This window comes from Ahaetulla prasina, chromosome 2, assembly GCF_028640845.1.
Source record: "Ahaetulla prasina isolate Xishuangbanna chromosome 2, ASM2864084v1, whole genome shotgun sequence".
In the NCBI taxonomy this organism is placed as follows: domain Eukaryota; kingdom Metazoa; phylum Chordata; class Lepidosauria; order Squamata; family Colubridae; genus Ahaetulla; species Ahaetulla prasina.
The window spans coordinates 27249273-27261988 of record NC_080540.1 but is presented as its reverse complement, the minus strand read 5'-3'; the positions used below and the strand labels follow the sequence as shown (position 1 = coordinate 27261988).

The 12716-nt window shown below is 41.0% G+C and overlaps 1 protein-coding gene across 1 annotated transcript; it reads right to left on the bottom strand.

Annotated features, from left to right (window-relative positions):
* Positions 1-11174: 11174 nt before the first annotated feature.
* On the bottom strand, positions 11175-12089 carry LOC131190445 (vomeronasal type-2 receptor 26-like). Its single transcript, XM_058167768.1, has one exon. The coding sequence runs from the start codon at positions 12087-12089 to the stop codon at positions 11175-11177; it is 915 nt and encodes a 304-aa protein (XP_058023751.1).
* Between the last annotated feature and the right edge of the window lie 627 nt (positions 12090-12716).

The following is a 12716-nucleotide window of genomic DNA, read 5'->3' as shown; positions in this document are numbered from 1 at the left end:
TCGTTATAGGTTTTATTCTATGGGAATCTTGGGACTGCTAGCTCCCCAATCTAATGTCTAAGACAGGCAATTTGAAGTTATAATTAAAAAAATCGTGTTTCATGCAGGAATCCATGCCCGAGTACTTGAACTGAAAAAAGAGTAGCATATGTTACACACGAACTTTAGGGAGATTCTCTGTATTTACAGTGAGATTCCCACAGATATTTGTAAATGAAGTGCAGAGAGAATGTGTTGTACTTATTAGTACTGGTGATAAAAAACAAACAGAAATATGGTGAATGAACTTGTTTTTCCTACCTTGTTAAACCCCTGGGGCCATATAGTGGTATCTTGGTCAATGACAAATCTGGGTTCTTGGGATTTCTCTCTTGCAAAACTTCCAAATTTCACTCGTAGAAGAGAGCTATTTGGAAATTTCACATAGTTCACAATGTCAAAGTCAGCTGCCAGCTCGCCATTCCTGTCCAAATACACCCCATCCACGGAACTGTTGTGAAACTGGGTGTTCTGCAGGAAATGATGAAGCTGGCATGGGAAGGATAACATCATCAGTACGAAAAACTGCAGCCTTTAATAGAGGAATCACTTGATTTCAATTACAAGCTTCTCAAGCTTGGGTTTTCTGATTCAGTGGATGAAGAAAGACCCTCAAGTCATTTTTTTTATTTCTTTTGTTGAAGCAACCTTCAATTTTTGATTATTTTATAGACATATTAATGGAATTTTCTTGGCAAGAACATCAGAATCATTTGCTATTGTTTCGATCAGGTATGCTTTGCATCACCCCAGTCCAGTCTGCGACCCTGGGATTTTCGGTAAATCTCCCACCCAATTTGGGGCCCAAGCCAAGCCCAATTTTACATTGTTTTCTAGCCCAGAGAAGTTCTACCAAATAAACTCAGCTTCTCAGGTCCTGATTTATTGCTGATTTTATATCCGAGTTCTTGTGAACCATCTTTGTTTTTAGAAAGAATTGGATATTATAAATATTATTTATCATAAAGCAATGCATTTATTTAACAGCCTGCCTCTTATTCATTATTTTAAGGATGTATACATAGCATTTCCTATTCAGATTCTTCCCCATTACAACTATCATTTTGGGTCTCCACAAATCTAGCCCAACATTTTCATTACTACTCTAAGAGTTAAGTCAAGAAGCAACAATTCCCAGATCAAAGGTATTAGTGATAGCAAGAAGCAACCATTAGGAATACTTTTCTCTCCATTGCTGGAAAAGACGGCCTTCAAGATTTTTATTAAATATGTGGTGTCAATAGATAGACAAAAGGTTTCTCTTGAGGAACTCATTTGCAAAGCAGAAACCCTTGAATACAGAAGCCGCAGTCTCTTCCTGGAGCCTATTTTATTCCCAAAATCAACCTCTTCCATCCCATATCAGTCTCAATCCCAATCTACATAGCTGGTCATTACCTAGAATAAATTACCTCTTGAGAAAACTCTGGTGTCCACCCACAAATATGCGATAATCTATTTACTTTACCATTTTCAAGTGATAGTAATTAATAGCACTACTGATAGTGTTCACGATTCTTGATTTTAGTGGAGATCTCTTTGATGAAGCAAGAAATACCTGCCAAGCTCGCAGCCTTTTCAGTTTCAAGGCATGTCCACCTATCGGCCTCTCCCTGGATCTGGAGAAAGAGGCAGCATCTAAGGCCCTTGCCAAAGCCCAGATGGTGTAGTAAATATGATGGTTGTGAGAAAGGGTGTTTTCAATCTCCTTCTGCGACAGAGTGTCCAGTTCTTCTCTCTCTTTGCATCTAACCCACCGTTTAGCAGGGAAGGGATGCTTTTCAAATGAACATGTAAAAGCTTTCATGGCAAACTGATTGACTGAAGAGTCGAGAACGTCAGCTGTGTCGTATTTTATCCAGTTCTTTGACTGGATGGAGCAAGAGAAAATACCATCAACGTATTGGAAAGTTGTGTGTCTCAAATTCAAAGAGAGATCCCACATAGCTGTCACCACCCAGATTTTTTTTATTTTAGGTTTTACCAAGAAATGAAATATATTCTCAATCATTTGCATCCCATAGAAATAAGCACTCTGCAAAGTGGATTCTGCATAGTAAATAAATACATTGACTTGTCTCCATTTGTAGTACAAAGCAGGGCTAATGTTAAATGGCTTTGTCTGCACTACTGCGATCCACTGCACAAAAACAACACAAATACTGTTTTTGGCCAGTAAAGGTGTTAGAGCTTTCACGAACTTTTCTCCATTTTCAGTTTCTGGAGCGACAAGAACCACTGAAGTCCATCTGAAGTACTGCAGCAGTTTAATAATCCCTGCATATTGGGTTCCTTCTTTGGGGAGCATCCAGTAGAAAAAAGGAAATTGGTTTTTATCATTCATTTCATCAGAAACAAAAGCATATGAGATCTGGAGAAAAAAAAATGAAGAAAGTGATAATGCCCAGCAAAATCAATTTTGTTCCCTTTAAATTGTAAATTGGGAGATACCAGTAATTGTGACAAGGGACAAGATTAGTTTTATTTCTTCAAGGGAGGTCCAGGTTATGAGAACACAGAATCCCTTCTCATTCTCACTGGCTGTTTCTAACTATGAGTTAAACTGTTTAGTATATGTGTCTATTCAGATGCAGAGTATGGAATTCTCTAATATTCTCCTACACTTCCAAAAGAGATGAAGCTTTCCAGAATTTCATTTCTCTTTCCCAATTGTCTTTCACAACACCAAGAAACACATTTCAGAATGGGAACCTGCTTACTTTTTACAAACAACCAAGAACAGCTAAAGATCTTGCCATTATATGTACCACTGGTGTCCATGAAACCAACTTAAGGATACGATGGATCCTCTTCATTCCTATGGCAAATGGATAAATAAATACTTGAGATATTTATTCTTGGCCAGCAGTGCATAAGGAGACCAGTGCCCTGTTTGGTTTGATATACTACATAAAGCAACAGTTGACTTTAGGGAAGTATCCATTTAGTTCTTCTAGTTAATGTACAAATATGGTTGCCATTATCTTATTCTGTTTTTTTGAGATCCCAGACCAGCCTATAGCCCTGAGCATATTTCATCCAAGTCCCAAGCAAGATTGGTGCTTAGGAACAACTACAAGATCCGTAGTTGGATCTGGGTGACCATTGCTTGTCTTTCACATTTTTCCTTAGCAGACTGTGAGTATCTCTCCTCATATTGCTTTCAAAGTTGGAGAAATAAGCATGATTATACCTGCACCGCTAAACATGCCTGCTACCTTGATGAACGTATCTTTTCTTTTATGTACACTGAGAGCATATGCACCAAGACAAATTCCTTGTGTGTCCAATCACACTTGGCCAATAAAATTCTATTCTATAAAATTCTATTCTAAGGAGAAAGCCCAGAGCATTGCAGTAAAATATTCATAAATGACTAGAGCCAAATGGTAGAATTTTCCCCTGGTTTGAAAGTTGACAGATTGGTGCTTCTAATATGTTCCCTTGGGGTCCTGATTTTACCTTTCAAAATTCATTGACATAATAAATGAAAAATAAATTTCTGCCAGAAAACAGGAAAACTCTGAAACATCTTTTAGGACACCCCTTTTTAATTTTTTTTTGCCTGCAGTCCAGTTTGAATATTTATTATCCAACTGCTAAATTCTTGGGAACTTCCTAGGTCAGAATCGACTATGACATTGTCACAAATCCACAAAACTTACCTGTGGGATTTTGTAGATGCTCAGCATGGTTGCAGTATGGTAGGAGAGGTCAGAATCAGTGCCTTCAAGGAGGACTAGCAGATTTTTCTGCCTTCCACATTTGTAATTTGGAACATTTGCCTCCCCGGTAGAAAGTAGGTGTAGCAGGGCTTCAGCATTCATTTCTGCATTGAAGTTACTGTCATGGACATTGTAGCCCAGAGTGATGTTGGGTAGGATCAGGGGGTTCTGGTTGATCTCACGGATGGCAATCAAGAAGGACAAGAGATACCAGTTTTCCTGTCTTCGATGCCTGCATAAATTATGTATCACATCACTATCCAAATTCAATGTCAGTGTCATATTTACTTGTTGCTTCTTTACTTAAATGGAATAAGTATTAAGTATTCTTATTCTATCTAAGAATAAGAATTAAGTATTCTTAATTCAGGAAGATAAATAGTATGTGACAGTCATGAGTGACACTTGTGATATACAACATCTGAAAAAAGGATCTACTGAGATGGTTGATTAAATGATCAAGAGGACTGATTGATTGATTTGATTGATTGATTTTACATTCCATGTTTCTAGACCATTCATCTCCCTCAAGGGAGTACTCTTGTAATTGGTTTTTGTGTACTTAATTTTGGCGTATTCAATGGAAGAAATATTCTGTGTACTGTATGTGACACATAAGAGAAGGGGAAAAGGGAATTCTGTTTTACTGCTATTGTAGAATTTGTACTAGTTTTGCTAATTTTTCATATATTAAAAAGTTCTTCCTGTGCAATCTGTTGCTTTTAATCTTATCTAGAACTGAACCCTATATATGTTATTCTTGCTTCCATAGTAATATTATCCAGCAGTTCAACTTTTTCATGTTTATTCACATTAACTATTTTTTCTTCACGTATTCCAATATATATTTGACCGGAAGCATCGCGGCAAAACAGTCAGGGAATAGTGAGCTCTGATGAGCTTTGTGAAATCCCAGGCTGACAAACCGCTGTCGAGGGGTCTTTGGACCAGATCTGTCCTGTAGGGATGGTGAAGAAGGAGAGGCACCTCTGATGACCAAGAGGAACCAGCAAGTTCCTCAGAGGTCAGAGGAAAGGTGGCAAAGGCGGTGGCTATAATGGCCCTCATTAAGCTGGGGCAACCGGACCAAGTTTTTGAGCAGGTGATTTGGATGGGCTAGTGAAGCCAGGTGAGTGATTGCCAACTCACAAGTAAAACAAAAAATACTTTTAATTTAATTTAATTCATTGAAATAAATAAAAAAGAGATACATCACTCCAGAATGTATGGGACACGATGAAAGCATATATTAGGGGACTGGTAATAACCTGTAAGGGGCGTGCATAAGAGCACCAACGCGCCTACCGTTCCTATCCCAATGTCCCCTTTGATTGTCTCCAGTTTGTATAGTTTTCTATACTTATGCTTATATATATGCTTATATATCGTAAAGTTATTTCATGCTTATGTTTACATATACTGTTATGACAAAATAAAATAAATAAATAAATAAATAAATGTGTCCCCTGGTCCTTCTGTTCACTAGCCATGCCCAGTTCCTCTAACCGTTCTTCATATGTTTTAGTCTCCAATCCCCTAATCATCCTGGTTGCTTTTCTCTGCACTTTTTCTAGACTTTTTCTCAACGTCGTTTTTATAGTGTTGTGACCAAAACTGGATGCAGTTTTCTAGGTGTGGTCTTACTAAGGCTTTATAGAGTGGTATTAGTACCTCACATGATCTTGATTGAATCCCTTTGTTAATGCAATTGAAAAAAGCATTGGCTTTTTTGGCTGCTGCCATTTTTCCTTCCCTTTTAGCTCATAGTCATAATGGTTCTTTCTGGAAGTCATTAGCCATATAGAAGAAGAGCCATATGGCTTTTCCTGGAAGATCCCTCTCACCCTCTCAGTCTATATGTCTACTTTTGGTTTTTCTTGCCTAAGTGTAAGACTTTATTTTCCTCTACATTGAATTTCATTTTGTTTCATTTCAAATTGACTCACCAGAGAAAAACTTGACTGCCTGGACTTGCACTGAAGTTGTAAAGGGGACGTATAGCTTTCTTTGCAGAGATGAGCCCACCAATGAGATAATCACCTGGCTTGAAATGATACTTCCAGTCTAGTGATTTTTGTGGTGAGGTTAAGGAGCATTTTGCCTTCAGCATCGTACAGCTCATCTGGGGAAGCAGAAGCAGAATAAGGAGAAGATTCCCTCTTTGCATTTTTAACCGCTTTACCTGTCCCAAGCAATGAGGAACACAATTGGAAGCAGCCAAAGTATAAGACTTTGGCGATTCTCCTGATGCAGTGAGAAGATTGATCTCTGAAGGGGATCTTAGGGAAGAGGTTCTTCTCATGGTCATGCCTTGAATGTCAGTTCTCATTGCAACAATTATAGTACTGTTGTTTCAGACTCAGGGCCAAGATGTTATCCCACGTCCTCTCTGTTCTGATATTTATGTCAAAGGCAGATGTAGGAAAGTCTCTAGAGATTCATTAAGAAGACAACACAAATATTGAACATTTTAACTCTGTGACACCCAAAATTTGCTCTGTGAAGCCAAGAAAACATGTTTTTCAAGTGTGCTGGAGGCTGCTCGCTCACTCCTGTCTGATAATTTTCTGAAGGGAGAGATTGTAGCTACCTTTTCACCACAGAGAAGGATTCTGATGTAATGACAATAAGTAGCCTTTTAGGAAACCTGAGCGCATAAATCTGAAGGGCATGGAGAAGAACAGATCAACATTTATTTCATTATATTTAGTAAGAAAGGATCAAGTAGCTGAACCACTCTGGCAGCGGTGAAATCTAAAAAAATATCCTACTGGTTCTGTGGGTGTAGTTTTCACGCAGCCCTCCCAAGCTCCCTTTTTCCTGGCAGAGACACCGCAGACCGGTCCTTTGCTGTTTCCAGGGTGACCCCGTGGGCCAGATCTAAGCATCCCACAGGTCGGATCTGGCAACCGGGCCATGGGTTTGACCCCCCTGGTCTAAGTGCTATTCCTATACTGTGCCAATAAGAAAGTACTTAGTTCCCCTTCCTTATTGCATTGAACAGTTGATGTCTTAACAGCCCTGTATAAGGTGTTTCATTTCCCCTTTAGGGGAAAATAGCCCTATTTTCTCCCACCTGGTCACTATGACCAGTTTGCACGGAATTTTGCTGATAAAATCACTTGGAATCACTGTAGCCTTGACTCCTCCTCGATAGATACGTTAGGGCTGACTAGAGCATTATCTTGCTTTATGTAGCACTCCTTTGATTTTTGGCCTCTGAAGATAGCATGCTATCTCAGTTGTCTTCTGCCATTTGCTAATTGTTCACTGTCCCTCTCAGTTGTATAGGCAACAGAAAGAGCAATTACCATTTGTGTCTGCAGTGCTTGTCCCAGAAGAGCTGGATAGCATGAAAAAGGCTGTGGGACATCCCTTCCTGAAGATGTCATCACTGGACTCACTGATGTTAGACAACTGCTGACAGGTTTCCATCCTGTCCTTTTGGGGGGAAAAGGTTGTTGATAATGTAGTAGTGGACCAACTTCACAGCAACCTAGGCAAAGTAGATTTTCAGTCAGGGTTCAAGCCTGATGTTGAAGTCAAGTGTTCATGTGGCCAAGGTTGAGAAACACGGCCCTAAAGTATATTGAGAAACTGCAGTTGATTCAAAACAATCCACATATTTTTGGGTTCCAATGAGTGCAACCCAATGAGTTGCAATGAGTGCAAATCCCACATTCTGAGGGGGGCCTTTTCTGTTGCAGCACCTCTATTTTTAAACAACCTCCCTGTGGACATCAGGCTGACTCTTTGCTGGTCCCTTCATTTGACCTGAAGTGATGTGAGTTGATTTGATGCTTTGATTGTTATACTTGTATTATGTGTAAGGGATACATTTTATATTGTGATGACAGAGAAACAAAACGCTCAAAAACAATGGGAAAATCTTGTAAAACAGTGCAGTTAACAAGCTGAAAGAGATTCTGGAATAAACCAGTGAAAATTATCCCCAGAATTGTAGTATTTGTCAAGGTTCCAGAAAAACCTCTTCTGCATAAAAAAACCTCAGAAGCCATTGTCTTTCAGAGTTCTTTACTAGCATAAGGAAACTGGCACACGATGAGTGAAATTCCAAAACTGAACTTCCGGATTCTTTTCCCAGTTATACAAACCCCAAGAGTCCCACCCCCCTAACCCCTTTGCTGGTCACATGGTTCCACGTTTTCCCAGTTCATTCGAATATCTTCTCGCCACTCTTCCTGCAGATGTGAACACCATCCGACCTTGACCGCTTGAAGAATGTTACCATACCCCTCAACCCCCCTTCTTCTCCTCAGGGGAAAAACGTGGCAGCGTCTGGAACCCTAAGGCCTAGTATGGTTTTCAGGCCTGACAGGCGTCCCCCCTTGGAAAAGAAGCTATATCCTAGGAAAGAAAACAAAGAATTAATAAAGAAGAGTGTCAGTGGTCCACACTTCCCTTCTATCCCCCTCTCCCCCCTCCAAGAGGTTTTTTAGGTTTGTCAGGGAAAGTGTCATGAAATTGTTTAATCAAATTGTCCACATTTACTTTCCAACTTTTGACCAAAGTAGATGCAGATAATGGATATCCCTTCCAGTGGACTAAATATTGTAATTGACCTCTGTATAGTCTAGAGTCAAGGATTTTCTTGATCTCATAGTGGGTTTCACCTTGGATTATCAAGGGTGGTGGGGGAGCGGCAGGTTGGTTTAGCTGGCCTGCTTGCGGTTGAAGAGGAATTTGTGGGAGGGCTGTTGCTATTGTGGCTGGTTGCTGAGTTGTAAAGGGGGGTGGAATTCCCCCTGGCTGCTGAGAAGGAAGTCCTTGAAATGCTTCAGCTGACGTGGCAAAACTCGGCCTGGGGCCCCCAGGAAAGAAAGGTGCTGAACTTGCTGGTTGCCATTAGTATTGGATCCATCCTTGTCCAGGATAAAATACCCAACCGGGAGGAATAGAAACAGCAGGAGGCAGCGTAGGAGGCCTCTGTTGGCGGGAAAAGTCAATTGGAGGGGGGAGTTGTGATTCCCCCCAAGTCCCTGGTGCTGCCTGAACTCCCTGCCGTCTGAAGGAGGGAAGGGAGGTCCTCCTGTGTTCATCGGAATGGCTTCGAGCTTCAGTAATTTCTCTCTCTCTGGTGGGAGGAAAGTTGAATTTAGGCTGAGCTAAAGGCTCTCGAGGTGGGTGAGCTGAGCTTATACGAGGCCTCACATCCAAATGCTCAAAAGTTTCCGGGAGGTCCAGTAGGGACTGGGATTTCAGGGGGTTTCTCAGGTCCCAATCCAGTGACTCTCCCGATTCTCCGGTTTTTACTGTCCTCCATTGAGGTTGAGAAGAGGGAGGGGGCTCTCCATTCCACCTCAGGGAAATGTTTTCTCCCAGGGATCTCACTTCTTGCAATTGATGGGGAGGGGTTTGGCCGGAACGACAGCTTACCCATGAATTGGAGTCTTTAGGCCAGGGGTGTCCAAACTTGGTCCCTTTAAGACTTGTGGACTTCAACTCCCAGAGTCTGGGAATTGAAGTCCACAAGTCTTAAAGGGACCAAGTTTGGACACCCCTGCTTTAGGCCATGCACCAAGCTGACAAGCAGGCTATACCACTTCGGGTTTTTGAGTCATATCTTCCGATGGGAAGTAGGTGATTTCGACCAAGTCCTCGGATTCCAGCCTTTGCGCTCCTTCCACACTTTCAGCTTGCTGCCCTTCCATCTTCGCTGGGTCTTTGCACCGCTGTGGAGGTTGCAGAGGCTGGGGCCCAGCACCCCCCTAACGGCCCCTCTCTGAGCGGAGGAGAGGGTACTGTTAAGCAAAAGAAAGTTAGGAGTTTTGGAATAATGTCCAGGTTCCAGAAAAACTGCTTCTGCATAAAAAAACTCAGAAGCCATTGTCTTTCAGAGTTCTTTACTAGCATAAGGAAACTGGCACACGATGAGTGAAATTCCAAAACTGAACTTCCGGATTCTTTTCCCAGTTATACAAACCCCAAGAGTCCCACCCCCCTGACCCCTTTGCTGGTCACATGGTTCCACGTTCTCCCAGTTCATTCGAATATCTTCTCGCCACTCTTCCTGCAGATGTGAACACCATCCGACCTTGACCGCTTGAAGAATGTTACCATACCCCTCACCCCCCCTTCTTCCCCTCAGGGGAAAAACGTGGCAGCGTCTGGAACCCTAAAGCCTAGCATGGTTTCCAGGCCTGACAGTATTTTTATTTATTTATTTTTATTTTATTTTATTAAATTTTTATACCGCCCTTCTCCCGAAGGACTCAGGGCTGTGTACAGCCAAGATAAAACACGAAATATATACAAATTAAAACATTTAAAACCTAGCAAATTACAAAAAGTAATTTTTAGGAGTTACCCACAATGGAATTGTCAAAATAACTGGCAAAATTAAAATTATTTGCTCACATAACATTTAGTTTACAAAAGCAAATTTGTTTGGAATCGCATCTATATTACAATGGATATAAAACTTGAATTGACTCTGCATTTCTACCATTTGGTGAATATGCTTCAGAAGAGATAATAAATAACAACAACAACATATAATATAAAATAATATAATATATGTATATGTATACGTATTTATATATTTATGGCTAGCTGATAAGAGCTAAATTGCTTGAAATAGATCTATACTAGTCTCCCTTTATTTCTTTGTCAGTAAATATAAATTATAATAAAATATAATAATAATAATAGATCATCATTTGGAACATGCCAGATATCATGGTTGTCAAGGGCCAAAGCGTAGAGTTTATTGATATTGCTGTACCAAGAGATGCCAGAGTCGAAAAAAAAGAAATGGGAAAAAACCTGAAATCTGGTGACCTGGCCATTGAAACTACAGAGCTATGGATGAAACATGTAACAGTGATACCCATTGTCATCTGGGCACTTGGTATCATGTCCAAGAATTTTACAAAACACATCAAGAAATTGCAGCTTCCTGCAATAACACCAGCAGAACTGCAAAAAACTGTGCTACTCGGAACATCATATCTTTTAAGAAGATACTTGGTTGATACCTAGGATGCTGGCAGCAACCCGTATCAACCATTAGCACAAGTCAATCATATTTGTGACACATTTTTAAATGTTCAGTTGACTGGGTTTCATATTTAATGACTAAAAGTGATAATAATAATAGTAATAATATAATAACCATAAAGAAGTAAATCCATTATTCTAAACAGAAAGAAAATGCTTCCCACTAAAGAGAAGATTGCAGCTCTAACATTAAAGAATTTTCTAGAAGAGCATTTGCCAGTCTTGGCAAATGTATAGACTTCCGAGAATTCCCATCACACATCATCATTGTTACAATCTGTAGAAACTGAAGTCCACACAACTTAAAGTCTGATACAAATATTTTTAGAGATAGGAGAGAAAGTATGTAAATTTATAATCTGGAGAGGAAAAATGCAGAAAATGAATGGTTTATGTTTTCACTATTAGCTGTTCCTTCATATTCAGATCTGGTCTTATTAAAATAATGTAGCACTTGGGAATGAAGATGCAGCCCAGCAGGCCAGCACTGGAGGCCAAGATGGAGAAGATCTGCACAGCCACCATGTACTTCCCTTTGGTGCTCAGGTAGGTGGGTACAAAAGACACCCAGACACTACAGAAGACCAGCATACTGAAGGTGATCAGCTTGGCTTCATTGAAAGTCCCAGGGAGGTTCCTGGCCAGGAAAGCCACTATGAAGCAGATGGTGGCCAGGAAGCCCATGTAACCAAGAGCAACATAAAACATGGCAAGAGAGCCTTCGTTGCACTGAAGTACAATCTCTCCTGACTGGGAGTGCATATCAGAGTCAGGAAATGGGGGAGAGACCACCAGCCAGATGCTGCAGATGACCACCTGAATACTGGAACAACAAAGGATGATGGAGTTCGTCAAACTCCTTCCCAGCCATTTTCTCACTCTGTTTCCTGGCTTTGTAGCCAGGAAGGCTAACACCACCATGATTGTTTTGGCCAAGACGGAAGAAACAGCAAGTGAGAAGATGATGCTGAAGGCTGTTTGTCGAAAAAGGCAGGTGACTTTCCTTGGGCGTCCAATGAAGAGGAAGGTTGTTAAGAAAGAAAACAGGAGTGAGATGAGAAGGATGTAGGAGAGGCTCCGGTTATTGGCTTTGACAATAGGAGTATCTGTGTATTTAGTGAAGGTTGCTAACACTAAAGCAGCAATTAAGGACAAGAAGGCTGCAAGTGACACCACAATGATTCCCAAATATTCTTGATAGGAGAGAAAGCTTATTTCCTTAGGGAGACATTGATCTTGCTCCTTATTTGGATGCTGATCTTCTGGACATTTGGTGCAATAATCTGCATCTGAAGAGAGGGACATTTGTAATATTTTCTGATTTATTTTTTCCCATACCAGTTACCTTATAGGGCAAGAGCATCAAAGACGATTTCATTGAGGGTCGCATCAGAGTTGTGTTTGACTTTGGGGGTGTGGTGGGGAGGATCATGGCCAGGGTGGGCATGGCCAGCTCAATGTCACTCGTGTCAGAGGGGGCTTGTGGTGTCCTGAGCACTTGTGGACCTCCGAAGCTCAGTTTTCACTGGCAAAGGTTTGCAGGAGGCTGTAGCAGCCAAAAACGAAGCTCAAGAGGGCTGTGTGCAGCCTGCCGAGCTCCGTTTTTGTTGGCAGAGCCACCACGGACTGGTCCTTTGCTGTATACAGGGCAACCCCATGGGCCAGATCTAAGCAACCCAGAGTCCAGATCCGGCCCCCAGGCCTTCAGTTTGATACCTCTATTATAGGGTAACTGCCTAACTAGAATAAAAAGAATAATAAAAGTTAGGCATGAACTGAGGCTAATGAGGGATTGTCCTTTTCCCAATTCCTTATCATTTGTTTCATGAAAAAGAACAAGCAAGGTACAACATAGAGGCAAAACATTTACAGAAATGATGTATTTATTGTCATATTTCTTCAGTGTCCATCTCCCTTGGAGAGAAGCTTTTC